The following is a 20133-nucleotide window of genomic DNA, read 5'->3' on the forward strand; positions in this document are numbered from 1 at the left end:
TGTAAGGGTTCCTCCACCTCCGTTCTCTCCAATGTCATCCTCAAGAGAGGAAAACGGTTTTAATCCTCCCGCTCTGTCTGGACAGGCCACATCATTGCCTTATTACACAGCCAAATGCTTTCCGCAATCCCTTACACGCACACGTACACACACCCACAGCAAACAGATGTGCAGCAGAGAATGAGGAAAAAGGGTGGAGGGGGAATGTTTACAGCTTGTGCTTCTGAACGCTAATCTGAACTCACCTCAAAATCTGTTGATTTATTTTCTGACATCGTTTCTATAGTAACGGATTTAAAAACACGCGTAACGGTTGCTCACGATACAATAATGTGTTTTGAGAGGAAAATATATTTTGGATGATATTTTCTTTTACATTTTATAACTGATCAATTCGGGGAAAAAACCCATGATAAATGAAATAAATAAATATTGTTTTCGTCCAATGAAATGCACTATATACGTATACATACGTATATAAACATATAAACATATATGCCCCGCCGCAAAGAGGTGTGTCTCGCTCTATACGATTTATCAGACTTTAAAATTAATGTAAACTAAATAGTAATGTTTTAATACTTCAGAAAAAGCGTGCAAATTGGTTGTACAATTTGCATTTTAATGTTTGTTTCGTATTAGCTATTAGTGGAATAGCAGCGTTAACTATCTGAACTAGCTATGAATATGCCATACGCGCTAACATTTGTTCGCATTGTATTTGTTCGCTTTGCTGAGTCATGCCGAATTTGCATCTAGCTGAGAAAATTTCAGCTGAAATGTTGCTCTGTCGCTCAAATTGCAGCTCCGTGTTTTGTGTGCGTACGTAGCACATCGTATAAAGAGTCGCCTGTTGCTTGCTGGAGTGAACGAAAGAAAATCCACTTTTTTCCATTTTTTCCCTCAAGCAACGTCAACTATTTGGTCCGTCAAAGATTAAAATAACTGCATATTCATATTCACAAAGCTTAACAGTACTACTACTTCCTGTTTATGATTACTACTTCCTGTTTACTACCTGACCCCTTTCTTTAAGGGACCTTTTTATACGTAAACCTTTTTATTGTTCTGCTTTATGCGCTGCTTAGGAGCAGAAAGAAGAGACTTCAATGTCCTCAACTTCCTGTCTGAATATCAGTACAGGCAGGAAGGCACACCTCCTAGCTCTGATTGGTTGAAATTTGGTGGTCCACATCATCTAGGGATACCACAGAGAGGCGCAAAAAAAAAATTTTATTTAAAAAAAAAAAAAAAAGCTCACCCCATCATCGGGAGATCGCGATTATGAATCCCGTCATCATCCACTGGGTGTGCTCTCTGGATGGGATTGGCATACTGTCCTTTCATGTTAATCAGAGAGACACTAGCCAATCACGGGTGTCCGTGAGGTCATGTATGTGAAAGAGGGCAAATCGCACTCATCCGAATGAGATGCTATCTTTATACATCTCGGAGGAATCCCAGATGGCAAATGACCAAAGTGGGAGAAAATGGAATTGACAGAATGACAAGCAAAGTTTGCTGTAATCTCTCACCCTCAGTGATGGGGAGCCAGAGATGGAAATAATGAAAGGAAAAGAAATGCTGCCTGCTTCTATGACATGATCTAATCGGGACAGTGGTTGAGGCTCCAGCAGTGCTGCGGCAGAGCAGTGGCCTGGTTAGGAGGCCCAGAAACAGACATTAGATGAGGGAGGGATGAGAGAAACAGAAATGAAGAGCTGAAACAGGTCAGCAAAAAAAAAAAAGGAAAAAAGGAGCTAAAATGAGTACAAATAAAAGGAGTTGCTGCTCAGACTGTACGCTCAAAAATAACGTGATGGCTGCTTGTTTATCTTGATGACCTGGCACTAATGTTAACAATGCGGTGCGTTCAAATGAAGGGAGGAGTGGCTTCTGTCAGTCTGACTCAAGGAGGCGTGGCCTCTGAGCAAACCATAAGAAGAAGAGCTTTACCAGCTGTAGTATGTCCTCATCCTTGGGCATCACGCTAAGTTCCAGAAAGGTGTCACTGGAAACAAAATAAGCAAATAAAACAAATAAATGTCAGTGAATGAATTAACACATGAATTAATTAATTCAGCTACTGGTAGAGAGACTTTTTACCTGTTCTGGATCACTGCGATGACCTGAGAGTACGTTTTCCCAATGATGCTCTCTCCATTCACCTTCACGATGCGGTCTCCTGCAGACACACAGGAAAACAAGGAGACAGTAAACACACCTTATTCTTCAGTCCAGTTAACAAGCATCGAGTCTTCTGCTAGGGAACAAAAGTAAAGGCACCTGTGCAGAGACCAGCTCCGTGTGCAGGCCCACCCTCTTTAACCTGCTTCACAAAGATGGTGTCCATGGGCTCCAGTCTGCTCCGGCTTCGTCCTAAACACACACAAACAAACAGTTCTCTCTCTCTCTCTCTCTCTCTCTCTGCTTGCTCATCTGAGCATCCTGATCTTCACATCATTAATTCTAACTTTCATTTCCTATCAGACTTTTCCACCACAACTGATACTGTACGTCACGTAAAGTAAGCAGCATGTGAGGTCAGTCAAGCCCAGCAGGAGGTGCTGCTGTATTAGCTGTAAAGCCATTGTGTAAATACATATATACACACATACATACACACACACACATATTATACATATATATACATATATTATACATATATACATATATATACATACACGTATATATAAACACATATACACACACATATATATATATATATATATCATATTAGAGTCGTGTCTCTCTCTCCCTCTCTCACACACACAACGGTTAACATAATAAATGTTCATAGTTTTCCCCCGCTGCAGCAGTGAAGGACACCGGAGAAAGGAATTCTCGCTCGCCCTTCCTGAGCCAAGTCGGCCCGAGGAAAGAGAGCGTTTAGGAAGAGAGAGAGCAGTACAGTACAGGCTTCTATCAGGACACAATGCAGATACAAGCATGAAAACCACCTCACTGACTGAATAAAAATGTATTACTTAAAAAATAAAAACAATAAAATAACAGATTATTTAAAGTAAATATTAAAATTATAATAGAAGTTAAATAAAACTAAAATACCCAATTACTTTAAAAGAATAAAAATTTTCAATTATTTTTATCTGAATGAACTTGGTGTGAAGCTGTACTCTTACCTCGATGATCTCCGTCCTCATCCTGCGAACAGAAGAAAAAGATTAGAGACATGACGTCCGTCTTACTGAGACACATTATCACTCACTTCATACACACTGTTCTTCTGCTACTTATTATTATTCTTTTTATTCAGATCTGCTTACTTACTTTTATTAACACAGAGAGAGAGAGAGAGAGAGAGAGAGAGATGAAGATTAGCTCTGAAACAGAAAGACTTTACAAACTCTGATTAAACTCAGAGCAGAGTTAGTCATGCTATAGTGCAGTGTACACACACACAGCTCAAGGAAATACCGGGGGGGGGGGGGATCACATTAGAGAGAAAAAAAGAAAGAAAGGGAAAAAAGCAGCATGTAAGAAAATGTGAAAAAGAAAGAAAGAAGCTTCATGTAAGAAAATGTGAGAAAGAAAAAAAAAGAATGAAAGATAGCAAAGAAAAATGAAGGAAAGAACACTGTTTATGTGGTGCACTGCTGTACAAGTCGCTTTGAACAAGAAGTTACTATAGAAACGATACCGCCCAAGAACGAGAGCATTAATTACAAAACCTGTGACAGAATTAGAAAATGAATTAATGCCTTCTGACCAATCAGAATGCAGAACGGACTCAAGATATTTAAGTTAAAAGAGATATAGGTCATTAAATAAAACCAGCAGGTGAGATGTTTGTGCGAGTGCAATGCCTTCTGGGTAATTTCTGCTTCATGAAGAACAAGGTATGGAGGGAGTGACATTAGTGAAAGTAGAGAGAGAGCAAGAGAGAAAGAGAGAGAGAGAGAGGAGTACCTTGTAAGTGGAATGTACGGCAGATTCGGGCGGGTACACGATGAAGTGGCGCAGGGTGAAGCCGAAGCCCAGCGCCGTACGCCGTAACCGCACCGTCTTCGGCCCGGGCCACGAGAACCCCTCGTCCTCCGGCTGGAACATAGACGCTGGAGACTCCTTCTGCTCAAACACGTCCTACAACAAGGAAATTCAACAAAAACAAAATCATAAACATATTGAAATTCATTCAACATGCTCCATTCAACTGATTCATCTAAAAGACTAATTCAACCGATTCTTTCAACAGATTCACTGGACGATTCATGAGACTGATTCAATCAACTGATTCTTTCAACAGATTGAATGGACAGATTTACTAGACAGATTCAATGAAAAGATTCATTCAAATGATTCTTTCAACAGACTCATTGGACAGATTCACAAGACTAATTCCTTCAAATGATTGTCACCTGATTCCTTAGTCAGATTCATTAAACAAATTCATTCATTCCACTGATACTACTTCGAAAGATTCACTCAACTGATTCTTTCACCAGATTCATGAGACTTTATTCCAGAAGATTCATTAGACTGATTCATTCTACTGACTCCTTCAATAGATTCACTACTGATTCATTCAACAATTTCATTGAACTGATTGATTCAACAGATTCTCTGGACAGATCCTTTCAACTGATTCATTCCAAAAGATTCACTCGATAGATTTATTCATTTGACTGATTCATTCGACGGCAATGCCCGCACGGCTAGCTCACTCCCGCTAGTCATTACAGCAACACTGGAGACTCCTTCCATAAACGTTAAATAAACATCTCCTTGTAAAAAACTTCACCGTATTAACAATGAGCTGTTACTATAGAAACGATAACGCATCAGAACAAGCGCATTAATCCTAAATTAATCTGTGCTACTGACAGAGCTGCTGTTACAGAAAATTCATCAACACCTTCTGACCAATCAGAACGCAGTGGTGTAACAGGATGTAAATCAGTACATGAGCAAACATTTTACACACACACACAGGTTGGTGCATTTACTTAGAATTATTGCCTCACACCTCAGCGTGCACGCCCTTCCCTGCGACACTCCTCCACACTCGAGTTGCCCCCAGACCTCTGCGTATCAAACACACCCACTTTTTATTTCAAACTTAAACAATCTTTACATCTCCACATTTTACACACAGCATTTAAACCGGACATTACAGTTTAAAAAACTAAATAAAATATCCAAATAGGAAGGAAAAATACAAGAGCAATTCATGAGGAAGGAAGAAATCAAATCCACCTCAGGCCTTACGCTGTGTGTTTGCTTTGCATGAGCACCATGTCATCGGTCATGTAAACAGTCTGAAGAGAAGCATCTATTTCTCTCTCTCACACACACACTCACATAACCAAGTTCCTCTTCATCAGAATCAGTCAATTTTTTTAATTGGTCTTCGTATATTCTTTCTTTTCAAATTCTTTCCTTTTCTCTTTCTAACTTGTGTTCAATTTTTTTGCATTCAAATTCTTTATTTTCCTTCTTGTTTTCAAATTCCTTCTTTTTTCAAATTCTTTTTCTTTCCTTCTTTTCCTTTCCTTCCATCTTTTTAAAAAAAATTTCTCTCGTTTTCAAATTCTCTTTCTTTTCAAATTCTTTCTTTTTCTTGTTTTCAAATTCTTTCTGTCTTTCTTCCCCCCTTCTGCTGTTTCACTCTACATTTTCCTTTTGCACCCTTTTATTTTATTCCCTTTCATCTCCGGAACATAAACACTTATAAACTAGAAAAATATTTCACATAAACGCATCGATATCAATTCATTGTTTCACTTTCTTTCGTGCTTTCATTTTATTTTATAAATTAGTAATTCTCTCTTTTTTCCTTAACTCTTCCTTTAGTTCATTCATTTTTTAATTCTCTTTCATTTTTCCCCCACTTCATTCTTTCTCTCTCTCACGCTTTCTTAAATCTTTCTGAATCTGAGCTCCTTGATGTTGTTCCGAACGTCAGTGAGTTCAGCCGAGGGTGAAGGAGATTAAGTGGCTTCTGTTGAAATGTTGCATACAAGTGCGTGTTGCTTTGGAAAACAGAACAAACAAATAAAAGAGGGAGAAAGAAAAAAAAAAAAAAAAAACACCACACACTTCAGTGCTCGAGGAGAAAATACAAAGTGGTGATGTTTGTTACTGGAGTTCAAGGTGAAGGCGATGTAGAGAAATCTTTCTAATGGAGAAACGAGGTGAATGCGTTCATTAGTTTGATATTCGTTAATCTTGCGTGTAACCTCGCGGCTTTGACGTAACGTTAACGTATGGATTAACGCAAGAGACGCCGATATCAGGATATCAAAGCCATATAAACGCTTGGAAACTTTGAGCCGTCCGCCGTATAAATGGGCTGTTACTATAAGAACCGTAACGCATCAGAACGAGCGCATGACAGGAAATTAACGGTCCTTCTGACCAACCAGATACAGAATGTGTTATAAAATAAAGATATAGTCACATTTCTCTGAAATAACAATTAATAGCAACTTTTTTCACCAATAATTCTTTTATATAATTTTCTCGTTAACTTGTATATCTTATATGGAATTGTAAAGTACGTCCGCGCAATGAAACGGCTTTCAACGTTAGCTACAGGTCTCGTCTTGTTTACGTAAAAGATGTTATTTTGCATGCTAGTTATTTGAATTCGATAGTGGGTAAATTAACACGAACAGAAAATGAATGTTAAGCTCTAGAACAACATGAAGCATATCATGCAGTGGCGTTTGAGCCATGCTCATCCACATCTCAACCCCATCGGCCCGGCTGACCTGTTCTCTTCAAGTGGAACTGCAACGCATTTGGTCCGTTCTATTGAAATGAAGATGCGTGTTTTTTTTGCTTTCAGACGACGAGGTAATCACATGATGACAGAAATGAGGGGGGAAAGGGAAGGCTTCATAATCAGCTGTAATGCTATTTTTAGAACACAAAAAAACAACAACATCTGGATACAACATGCCCTCAGAGGGACAGATTATTAAGGCATTAAGGTAAGGAGCAAAAAACGCAGATAAAACAATTATTAAATATAATTTAATTTAAGTTTTTTTAGTTTTATTTCTAGTGAATTGACTATTCAATTTAGTCCTTTATATAAACAGTGATGTTAATCGTATTGGTTTAGTTAAAAGTGGACACTAGTTATTGATCTACTCCGAGTCACTGCTGGGAGGAGAAATAAACACTGATCCTAATGAAAACCCAAGGACGATTAACACACCGTGCGTGAAGAATATGAGCTTCAGCCCCAAACATAACACCTACAAGGTGATTAACAACACGGGAGTGCGGGAAAGTGTTTAACACTGTTTACAAAAAAAAAAAACAACAACCACCACCCCAACAGCACCCACCTTAAAAACAACTCAAACAACCACCTCTAACAAAAACAACCACTTTAACAACCCCAACAAGAGCATCCACCCCAACAACCACCTTAACCCTCTTACCCCCAAGTTCCCATATGTCCCATAACCCTATAGAAACAGAGAAACAGCACGCCAACCCTAGGTTCCTGGGCCAAAATCAACATTTTAATTTTAACATTTTTAGGCCTTGAAACAACTTATAATAATGTATTTGTGTAATATTACTTTGAAAATGAAGCAGTTCAGTGTTTTTACTAAACTTAGAGCACAATTCTTAACTAGAGAAATTATGAAAAAATGCTCGCTGAAATCCTTATACTCATTTAGAAGTACCATACGAGCATCAGCGTGGTCAATGCCTTTATAAATAATAAATAAATAAATGCATTTTAGCACCAAAAGTCAAGTTTCTGGTGATAATCAGACCAGCAGGTAGTGCTTTCACGAATGCACAGAAATGGTCCCATTATGACTCCAGACCCCTGCAGTGTCAGTCGCACTGGTTGATGCTGAAGATGAAGACGGATCAGAGTCTGAATCAGGAGAGTTTGCGTCTCTATCGGTTTCGGTTTCAACATCGCCTGAACTTTCACTGCTGTCACTATCTAGAATCATCGCTCTGGCCTGTGTAACTGTGTATGTTTTCTTTTTTTTCCACTGTTTTAGATGTACCTGTGTTCACTGTAGGTGTAACTTTAGCTGGAACACGATTAGCTTTTCGCTTTGGCATTTTTAGTTCACTTCTACTAGTACACCAATATTCACGCTTGGATCAGCTTCATCATAATGCCGGCGTAATAACGTAATCACGTCGTGACGTCATCAACCTTCTGGGTCAAAAAATAATAATTAAATAAGTAAGGAATCATAGCAGAGTAATGCCAGTACACCGGCCTTACAGGGATAACGTTTACACTGTAAATCCTCTATATCGTCCTTACGGGAATAGATCAAAGATGGGCAAGCCGGTTTTTCGGCCATACGGGGTAAGAGGGTTAACAACGACCCTAACAAAAACAAGCCCAATAACCTTTGTCACCCCAACAATGACCCCCAAAACAACAGTGACCCTAACTACCACCATCTTCACAACAAGCCCAGCAACAGTAACACCAAAAACAACAATTCACCTTACCAACCTCAACAACAAGAACATCCACTCCAACAGCAACCAGGCCAATAACAACAGCAACCTCAACAATAACAGCAGCAGCAATAAGCCAAACAACAACAACTCCAACATCCCTGCTGTAGCTCCACCCTCATACTGGCTTCCTGAAACACAGTGAATATGTTTATACGGAGATATTTGTGATGTATTTAGTGATTCTGGTTCTAATTTGTTGCCTGGTGCCGTCAACAGCCATGTGTCGCTCTATTGCTAGCTCAGCCAACACGGTTCGGTCTAAATCTGAAACAGGTCAGATTTCTCAGTTAGCGCCTAATAACAAAAGGTGATTTCCCAGAATGCAACTCAGCTACATGATGCTGAACCACAGCTAGTTAGCGATCTGAAGAGACGACGATGGCGCTGTAAGCGTGAGAGGGGCTTTGGTAGCCGATCTGTTTGAGCAGAGGTGAGAAAGCTGGACAGACACTAAAGTGCCGCCGCATCACTCTTTTTACAGGGAGATTAATGTTATCAGCAGGTTGCCGAACAGCATTGTGGGTAATGCAGGTAAGTGAAAACAGATCAAGCTAAAGACTAAGAATTTCATTCGCCTTTGAGGATCACTTTAATATGCAAATCATCCAAGGTGGAGTTTAATACAAAGGTATAGGAGTAGGGATGTCACGATACCAAAAATCTAGTAGTCGGTACCGATACCACCAAAAGTATACGATACTCGATACCAAAGTCAATACCACGGTGTGGTATAAAAAAAATAAAAAATAAATAAAATTTAAAACTCCTGGAGGACATCCTCCTCTGGCTAATACTGGCAAAGAGAGAGAGAGAGAGAGAGAGAGAGAGAGAGAGATTTTAGTTATCAAACACTGTCTGACAATGATAATAAAACAGTGCTAAGTGCTAATAACAAGTGCTAAGGTGCACTCCTGAAAACACACACACACACACACACACACACACACACACACACAACCACCTTATACTCTGAATTCAAGCATTAGTTTAAATTCACTGATATGGTGGCAGGCCAAAAAGATTTATTAAAAGCATTAACATGTGAATAATTATTAGTGACATTAGGCTACATTTTGCTGACAGGACACGGACTGAATGGCGATGCATGGTGGCCCATTAGGAGGTAATTTATAACATTGCAACGCGTAAGCGTCGTTAACAAATAACTGGTTATCACAAACATTACATGGAGCATAATGTTAGCTGGTTTCACGGCCACAACGCCAGTTGCCTCAAACAAACATAATATAGGGTCTGTCTTTCAGGTGCTTTGCCAAATTCCAGGTGTTTCCTCACTTTGTTTGAAATGAACGATAGCATCGGTTGCACACCGGCAACCAACGCTTCCTTTCCTCTCAACGAGTCAGGCGGAGCTAAAATTGTTGCCGTCTTCTGTAGTTTTTCCTGTGTGCTTGTAGTTGTTCTTCCTCTTCTTCACGACTTGTGGACAGACTAAAACACTTGCGTGTTTTTGCTGCCCCCTTCAGTTCCGGACGAATTGCAACCATCGGTACCTTCATTACCAATGGTACCTACGCAGATGCAGAAAAACAAGTACCGTCACATTTTAAGAATGTTGGTATCAAAGTATCGGTTCTTGTGACACACCTAGTATAGATGGACAGATGGACCTACGACGTGATCTATATGGGATAATAAATGCATGTAGATGGATCTAATCACAGAAATAATCACTAAACTGGTTCTCGCCACTGCAGGAAGGAAAGAAGTGTAAAATTACAAAATGGCCAAACACAAGAGCTCTGTTCCAGAAGATGATTCACTTCAGCAGCGTCCAACGTCCGACCTTCCAGCCTGGAATTCACACACAACGCGTTTATTGTCTCGACTTTTGACACAGACGTCTCAGTGGGCAACGTCCCTAGACACACACGCACGCACAAAACAACCAACAGGAGCTGTTCATGGAGAAAACAATTTTCAAACCATCTTGAGTTTTGTAACAAAACTGTCAGAATTGATCCATTTATTTATTAGTTTGCTTGATATATAAAGCGCCTTTCTAACACATTTCTCACAAAATGTTTATGAATGTAACGAGATAACGGCTAACCAGTTTGTTATTATTTAAATATCACATCATCAAACATCACGACACTGACAGCACTGCAACCTGGGAAAAGAAAACATTTTACTCATTCGCACCGCCCTCCCGATTCGTATCAATATCGGCTTCCGTGTCGTATCGATAATGGTTTCCTGATTTCCTGGTTTGTTTGTTTTTTACATATTTTTAAGAATAAAATAAAATGCAGTAATATATCAGTGCCAAGGTTTAAAGCACCAGAAGCCATTAGGGCTGGACGATAGGACATAATATCGATATCACAATACAAACAGCACACGATACAAACAGCACAATGCACTTTTCTGAGATATCGTGGCTATCAAGATATCATTTTATAACATTTATTTCTTTTTAAATGATTTCATTGTTTTTAAAAGTTAAACTTTTCTGCTGTTTGGAATGTTTGAAGATTGTAAACATTTTTTAAAAACCTTACCGGACGTGTCCAGACATCGACTCGTACCGAACTTTCCAGTACCGTGCCGTCTCTGCAATACTGCGCTAGCTATGACTTTTTAACCTGACCCGCTTCCGGGAAATCGAAACGCGTTTCGGAGTTTAGTTAATAAACGGACGACCCTGTCCACCCCATGTTACTGGAAATCCCAACACCACAATGTTAAAACTCCCGGATTCCAACATCCTTCCTGTTCTCTCATTCCATCTTTCCATCTAACGGGAAGCACGTTCCTCTCCCCATCACTCATTACTCGCTCTGAAAGAGACTCACAATAACTCAGCACACTCTAATGAACACAGATTCAGCGGCACCGAAGTCATCAACCAAACTGCCCAATCATAATCACAGTAGTAGTAAAAATAATAAAAATAATAATACCTGAAAAAGATGCAGTGTATCAGGTGAAGGATTAAGGAGATGTAGCGATCCTGCCTACTGTATATATTGTTTGATACGAGGCTCTCAACACAATACATCCGTAATAACAATAATACTGCGTAATATAATACATTAACTCGGCTATTTGTCATAACGTGACACTCATATTACACGAGGTGTAACAAACTTCAATTATTATTTTTTTAAAAGCTAAAAATAAAACTATTTTTGCAGACATTAGCTAAAGCATTTACACAGCTTTATTTTTTTCTACATTTAAGTGTCCTTTTATTTAAATATAAATGATTCTTTAAAAATCACACAACCACGTGGACGTTATATAAATCCTTGAAAAGTTTTCACCTTTAAATTTGTAAAATCTTTCATTTGTACATTTTTCCCCTGTTCAGTGTTAAATTTAAATTGAAATTAAAACAAACAATTTAGCATATACATTTATTAATAAAATGTATGTTTTCTAAATATTAAAAAAAGTTCATTTTTATAGGTATTATAAAAATCAAACAGGTTTTTTTGGCCGTATCGTTCAGAGTGGAACGAGGCATCAGACAAGGCTGCATCCTGTCACCGTTCTTGTTCAACTTGTACGCGGAAACAATCTTCAGAAAAGCCAGACTAGACGAAGTCGAAGAAGGGATCAAAATGGGAGGCCGAAACGTGAACAATTTACGGTACGCGGACAACACCACCTTGATAGCAGGCACTGAAGAAGGAATGAAGAACCTACTGTGGACAGTTAAAAGAGAGAGCCAGGAAATGGGACTGTTGCTGAACTTCAAGAAGACCAAGGTGATGACCAACGAAAATTACGATCGACGAACCTTTGACCTGGATGGAGACGAAATTGAGGTTATCAACGACTTCAGCCTACTTGGATCAATGATCAACACGAAGGCAACGACTCGCGAAGAAGTGAAACAAAAAATAGCCACGGGAAAATCAACGATGAAATCATTGGACAGAATTTTCAAATCGAAGGACATTTCTTTGCCCACAAAGACACGACTCGTTCACAGTCTCATCCTTTCCATTGTAACATATGGCAGCGAGAGCTAGACAGTCAAGAAACAAGAACAGAAAAGAATCGACGCCTTCGAAATGTGGTGCTGGAGACAAATCCTGTCGATACCATGGACAGCCAGATGGACAAATAAATCTATATTGGAGCAAATCAAACCGGACATGTCTCTCGAAGCAAGGATCACCAAACTACGACTTGCCTACTTTGGACACCTTGTACGAACAGATCACTCACTGGAGAAGGACGTTATGATGGGACACATCGAAGGAACAAGAAGAAGAGTAAGACCAGCAACCCGATGGCTCGACACCATCAAAACAACAACGGAGAAGACCTTGGCCCAACTTATCCAACTGGCACATGATCGATCTTCCTACAGATCGTTCATCCATCAAGTCGCCATGGCTCGGAATCGAGCCTAGGGCCTTTAACTATCGTACTCTCCCCTATGCCACTCTCTGCTCTGCAGCGTCGGGATTTCCGTGGAGTCCGGGTGAAGTTTATCCACCTACATGAGACGGAAAGTCTGCACACAGATAAAGAGAGGGACTGTGATGGTTTCTGGAATAAGCGTGTGAACGAGCGAGCGTCTCCGTGACTGCACGGCACTTTTTGATGACATCATTTGGCAGGATTCTCAGCACTACAGGAGCTGACGGGAATCTGGACATGATTCATCTTGTGTTAGCTCGAGCCGACTGTGTGTACGACATCGGGGGAATTTCCTTCAGCGGCTTCTGCACTGTTTCCTTTTTCTTTTCTTCTCTGGATCACGAGTCTGATTAATGTCACACCTTCACTTCCGGGGGCGGGGGGGCTGGGGGGGGGGGGTTGGAGCTCGACATACTAAAAACTATTTCTGGTAAAACCAGGGGCATCGTACCATACTGCGATACCCGAGGCACTAAGTACACTTTTAAAAAAACAGAAGTTGACTGAATGTCACATTTTTTTATAAATATAAAAAAAAAGGAATAAATTATATATTTTTTCAAAAACTCAAACTGACCTTACATATAGATCTACTTAACATAAACTAATGCATATTTATTCCTAAATAAATATAATAAATAATTTAGATTTAAAGTTATATCTAATCAGAGTAACTTTTCATTAACCCATAATATGAAGTCAAAGCAAAAAACACATTTTAACACATTTTTATTTATATATATTTACTTCAAATTAATTTATTAATTATTTAACAGTTATTTAGAAGAAGGGTGATTTCTTGTAAATTCAGAATAAAGGTTTAACATTAAATCAGCTGCAAATTTTTTTTTTTTTTTAAATGCTTTAAAAAAAAAAACAACTATCTGGCGATATTTCAGGAAAGTTGAACAAGTTAGTCATGATATGATAATCGTATCGTCGTATCTCCCATCCCTGGTCTTTGTTTATTTTTTCCAAGTTAAAATGGTTAAACTATCCTGTCCAAATAGGGCTTAAAGTTAAAGTAAGTAAGGTGTGGTTGGGGTGGGGGGGGTCATTTCCATGGTAACCATGGTGAAAGTCAACTTTCAATCTTGGCTTGATGCACCCGAGCCTCAGGATCGACAATTCATAAATAACTAGCAACAACAACCGTCTCCTCAATGACCCGTTACCGTGGAGATAATATCTGACTCAAATATCAACCAGCGTCACACCTTACCATGTCACGACACTCACGAGGACTCAGCAGAACATCTCACGATACTCCAATACACACCACCATAACGATAGCTTGGAATGACATGGCGGATTTGGGGACAATGTGACATGCTGTGTATCACGGTATCGATGTGATATCGTATCACACAGATCTACAATTCTGACCAATAGCGTTGTTTCTACCTGCCTTAGGTTTTGAGAGAAAACAAAAGGTGCAAGCACACAAATAAATGCTCATTTGCATATCACCGCCATCGTGTGATGCATCAGTACCACCACACCATAGTTAAAGCACACATCCACATGCAGCGTCCACACATCATGCACCACTCACGGGACGCCATGCCACGCCGTACCAGAAATAACAGTGAAACATTTAGATAATAAAAAGGTATTACCTCACACAGTGGGGCGTTGACACTGTAACTCGCCTCCTCCTCATCATTTCTCCAACCTGTCGCCATGGTTTCACCTCCCCGCAGTCCACATCAAGAGGAGCGTCAGACTAATCCAATCTGATCGCTGTGTGGACGTCCATCCTGCCTCAACTCCCCTGCAGAACACAAACAAAACACAAAAAAAGTGTAAATAAAACAAAATCCAGCAACAAAATCTCCGGCGTCTTCTCTACAATCTTTTTCACATCTTCTATAACCAGGCCTTTTTTTTTATTTTCCTTTCCAAGACTTTAAATGTGATAAACAATGACAAAAGAATAATAAAAAAACCCAAAGAGATTTAAGATCGTGTCAGACTTTTTTTTCTACCCCCGACCTCTTTTCTTCTACGAAATCTAATCTATCAGGAGTCCGAGTTATCTTATAGTTTTTTATTCCCGAACAAAAGAAACGATAAACTTGAAGCACATGGTTTATTTTTTTTTTTACTACTTGTAAAGTTTAAATATCTTAACATGCTAATGTTAAATGTGAAAATGTGTTAATTCCTGAAGACACGTGTGTGTATTATATTTTTTTTTTTTTTTTTTTTTTTTTTTTAGGGATGCACCGAATGTTAGGCAACCGAAATTATTCGGCTGAAAGTAGCAAAAAAAAAAAAAAAAAGCAGCACTTTTGTGTTCGGCCGAATAAGTGAAAAGGCCGAATAAATTTGACCGAACAATGACGTGTTTGATGATACGACAAAATAGCCTAGCAACCAGAATGAGACGCGCGAATGTCACGACCTCGATGAGGGCACGCGCGCGTGCACGAGCTACGTGCTCTTCGGATGTTTACTGTGGACACGTGCGTTTGTTTTGTTTCTGTTCCAGAGCATGTTTCTGTCACGTCGCGAGACGTAAGGGAGTAGAGTACAGAAGCAGGTAAAGACGTATTCATTTAAGGGCAGGCTGACAAACCGTAATCCAAAAAACGTAGTCAAGACAGGCAAAGGGTTATCGGGCTATCGGCAAACAGGCATAAACGGGGCAAAGCAGGAATCAGAGTCGCGGTCACAGAAAACAGGGTCAAAACACAAAGCAAGAAACATGAACTAGTACTATGGACTGGGAGCGGAAACACCAGCGGGAACTAAATGAGCTAATCTACAGTTTAAACTAACTAAATCTATCAAGGAACATAACATTAACAACATATCTAACTATACTATATCTACTATAATACTCCGCGAGGTGTACAGGGATGCGAGCAGTATATATCCCCAATATAATCAGTCGTATAGAACCGAATAGAACCATTTTTTGCACTTTTTAATGCACTTTTTGTTGTAGGCTACAGTGTGTTACATTCTTTCAGCAGTCAGTTATAGGCCTAACATCGGCTATTCAAGGGGGTCTCAAAGATGACCACATAAAAATATTTTTTATTTTAGTCATTTATTTATTTAAAGTTATATTGTGCCTTGTTGGTAGCCTATGCCTGATGGAATGAAAAAAAAATGTTCAGTGTTAAATACATATTTTGAAATTGTAATTTTTGTAATTTATTTTTTTTCTTTGAAAAGCAAGACAAAATAGTAAAAAGCACATTTTGACTATGTAATTTATGCAATGGTGAAAAAAAAGGAAAAATAAATGGAAAAATGTAAAAAAAACGTGTTCGATATTATATCTATCTATCTATCTATCTATCTATATATATATCTATATATCTTCTGCTTCGGCCATATTCATATCGGTGCATCCCTAACACACACACTCATATATATATATATATATATATATATATATATATATATATATATATATATATATATATATATATAAAATAAATAAATAAAAATAAAAGTTTAAAAAGTTCAAAGCTTTTTTTCATAAAAAATATTATTTGATTATTATTATTAATTGATTAAACACTTAACATCAAAAAATAAATAAATTTAATAAAGAAATTATATTTTTATTTTTTAAACGTTTTTGTTTTGGCTTGAAAATAAATTGACAATAATAGAAAAAAGTTATGAATAAACTATTTATATATTAATCGCATTTATTTATTTACTCAGTTATATTGAATTTAATTAACTCATAATTAGTACTCAATTTAATGTCAAAACATTTTATTGATCACTTATTATATATATTTTAGAATAAGTTATTTAACAGAAGGAAACATTTCCTGTAAATTCAGAACAAACTTGAATAAACATTTTTTTTATCTTTAATCTTTAACTTTAAGTTTGCACTTCTATTTTTTATGTTTTGAAAAGATATCGATGTTACTGAGTCCTAGTCTTTTTTTATTTCAATTTATTGTTTTTATATAACATTTTCATCCACGTTTGTTTGTTTTTTTATCTGGAAATGAGTGGATTTAACTTTCATTCTTTTCTTTTTTTTAGACACGTTTAAAAATAGTTTTTACATCACTGTTATTTTTCTTTTTAATATCATGACTTTTGTCTTTAAAAACATGTTTAAGTAAAAGTTGACTGAAGTGCCACATGGCTGCAAGACTCCCTGCTGATCCTCAGAGCTACAACAAACACCTACCACCATAAAAACACCTACCACCATAAAAACACCTACCAAATGACCTGAAATATATCTTATTTCATTTAAACACAATTAAAAGAAAATATATAGTCTGGTGGTAATTAAGCTGGGAAAGTGTCAATAAAGAGGGGTTTTATTTATTTATTTTAGGTAATTAGACAGTGATACTATTTTAGGTCAATGCAGTAGTAATTTCAGTTTAAATAATTATTATTTTACATTTAAATCATTATTAAACAACAATAAAAGATTAAAAAGACAAAATGGTGTTCTTAGCGAGGTTGCCAGATTTAGTACAAAACAATTAGCAATTTCAAAACCTCTCTGAAAATATTACAAACTAAAAATATATATTTAAGCGTATAAGATTTCACTACTCTTATTTATATTTAAACGTTTGCGCAATTTCGTTATATTGAGTTGACTAATGTTCACCTAAATTCGCTCAATCTGGCAACTTTTCCCAACCCAGTGTTGGAAAAAGTTTCTTGGTTTGACGTTGGTCTGTTAGTCGTGTCCCAAATCCCTTCCACCTGACCTACGCAAGCGCACTACGTAGGCGGCTGGAAAACCGGCGCCCACACCCTACGTAGCGCACTCGGAGTCCAATATGACGGCGATTTGGGACACATCCCGCTCCACAAACCAAAAAAAAAAAGACGACAAAGTTTGCTCGCTCCGAAAGAAAGTTCAAATAAAATGAAATGCCAAGTGTTAGCAAGCTGAATACATGATTGTCGATAAACAGTGTTTATAAATTATATAAATAAAAATAAAAATGCACGTAGTGGGAGGTTCCGCTCAGCTAAACTAAACTAAGCTAAGCTAAGCAAAGCTAAGCTAGCGATAGCTTCCAGCCTACCTGTTGGGAATGAAGCCGCAGAAAGAACTTAACGTCACAACAAACGCCCATTGAAAATGAAATAAAAATCCTCAGTCCGACTCGTTACCGTGATATAAAGCTCACAGTCCTTTGTTTGTTGTAGTTTTAAAATGTAATAAAAATTGTTTTTAAAAGTTTTTCCCCTACTTGGCTAAAGCTAGCACGAGCGCAAGACAGCCAGCTAACTCGCGCGGAACAATGTTGGAATTGTGCTCGAGAGCTCCACCACAGAATCCTTGGAAACGCCAGCCAATCACATGCCTCGTAACATGTTGTGGGTTTTGAATTCCAGCCAATAGGAAGCGGTGTTACAGTCGGCCATTTTCTCTGTGTGTTTTTCTTTTTTTCCCTTAAATATATACATATATATTTTTTATCTATTCTCGAAAGTTTTTGTCTTTTAGTTTTTCTTCAAATTTGTACTTATTTGTTAAAATAGAATTAAGATTTTTTAAAATCATTCTTTGGACTAAATAAAGGACTAAACACATTCAAGTGTTAATCATTCACATTATTATTATTATTATTATTATTATTATTATTATTAAACCCAGATACCACACCCTATACGTTTTTTTCCTTTAGTAAAACCAGATTTAAACATGCTGAAAATACACAAATTTTACTTAATAGATCATTAAATATGCACTCATTTACATAATGTTTTCAGTAAACGAATTTTACTCATAGTTATCTTTTTTTATTGGTTGTTGTTGTTATTGTTTGTATTTCTTGTGATGCTCCTGCATGTTCTACATTCTGCTTTATTTTTTCTTATTTGTCTTTAAGCGGGAGGAGCTTCACCAAACTTAGCGAACAAAATGGTTAGCTTAGCTTCAAGTGTTTGTTGACATGTTGTTAGCACATATTTGAAATTTGATTGATTGATTTATCTTTATATTATCTAATCGTGTGAACGTTTCACGTGTAAAGGCAGTTAATTTTGAAAACATCCACTTGATGACTATGACTGTCGCAATACTGAACAAAAATGTGAGTGAAAAATCATTTAAAAAACATAAATATTGGGTAGAAAATTGAAAAACGCTAAAGTTTAGAGGAATGCTAAGAAGATAGTTTGCTAACAAGCATGCCAATTAGTTAGCGTGTGACTAACTAGCATAGTAATGAAGCTGAAGTGAATATTCTGTTGAGCAGCTATTTTTCATCTGGAATTTTATCTGTAATAATAAATTTGTTGTTTCTTTAATATATTTCTAAAGAAAAAAATAAGTTCCATCTACCCGAAAGAAAGAAGTGAATCAGAGCACAATGAAATTCTTTAAAAACGACATCAAATGAATGCTAATTGAAGCCGTACAGACATGTATAAAGTGTCCTGTCATCTCAGCAAAATCCTGACAGTTCCTTTAATTCATCTGAATCTCAGACTTTGGAACACCGCTAACACAAGAAGTGTGGCCATTTTATTAACAAGGAAGTTTTACTTTCAATGGAGTTTCCCACTTTTACATTTTCCACATCCTGATTAGCCTGTGCATGATAATCCTCCACCCCTCTCCATGTCTCTGGCATAAATACAGCAGCTGTTTGGCTAGATTAGCCAAGTCACATGGCGCTGCTGGTTCAAAGCGGGGTCGCTATGCGGCTGGCAGAAGCTGTGGAATGCATGTGTGTGTTCCCACAACATCCGTCTTTCCTCAGCCGTATAGAGCTGCTCATCTGTCACAGAGTTTCTATATTAGCATGTATTGTGAGCTACGAGACCAAGACTGCGCTAGCATGTGAACCATGTCAATGCTATCGTGGCTAAACATACACCAACTCCGGTCTGGAGTTCCTGCAGACTTTGTTATGGAATTTCTGCATTCTCCAGTTTGAAAAGGTACCTTAAAGGTTCCAGGGTCATGAAAAGATCTTGGGTTTCTAAAACAAAAAATGTTCCAGGCGTCACAGGGGGTGGGGCGGGGGGTAGTAGAAAGATATTGGGTTCCAGTTAAAATTGTATTTGTTTCTGAAAAAGTTCCGTAATCCATGATTTCTAACCCTGATTTTAAAAAAGTTCCTTGGTTCTTGCAAAAGTTTCTGCATTCCTGGAAAGAAAAGTTCTTGGGCCCCTGCAAATGTCACTGTGATCCAGCAGAGGAGAACGGTTCTTAATTTCAGGATTTAGGATAGACTCGTAAGGAATAAAATAGTTGAGAATGCTTTTGTGTTCTTGAAAAGGTAC

At 37.9% G+C, this 20133-nt stretch overlaps 1 protein-coding gene across 2 annotated transcripts in view; it reads right to left on the reverse strand.

The window, feature by feature from the left end:
• The window catches only part of arhgap21b (Rho GTPase activating protein 21b), a 40473-nt gene extending 22277 nt beyond the window's left edge, over nucleotides 1-18196 (reverse strand). For both annotated transcript variants that reach the window (XM_053628560.1, XM_053628558.1), the window contains exons 1-7: nucleotides 17922-18196; nucleotides 14502-14656; nucleotides 3931-4104; nucleotides 3144-3165; nucleotides 2287-2379; nucleotides 2107-2185; nucleotides 1957-2011 (exon numbers count right to left, since the gene is read on the reverse strand). In XM_053628560.1, coding sequence (XP_053484535.1) covers nucleotides 1957-2011; nucleotides 2107-2185; nucleotides 2287-2379; nucleotides 3144-3165; nucleotides 3931-4104; nucleotides 14502-14567 — 489 coding nt within the window. In that variant the 5' untranslated portion in view covers nucleotides 14568-14656; nucleotides 17922-18196. The remainder of the gene's footprint in view (nucleotides 1-1956; nucleotides 2012-2106; nucleotides 2186-2286; nucleotides 2380-3143; nucleotides 3166-3930; nucleotides 4105-14501; nucleotides 14657-17921) is intronic.
• Nucleotides 18197-20133: the final 1937 nt, after the last annotated feature.

This window comes from Ictalurus furcatus, chromosome 7 (assembly GCF_023375685.1).
Source record: "Ictalurus furcatus strain D&B chromosome 7, Billie_1.0, whole genome shotgun sequence".
NCBI classification, from domain to species: Eukaryota; Metazoa; Chordata; class Actinopteri; order Siluriformes; family Ictaluridae; genus Ictalurus; species Ictalurus furcatus.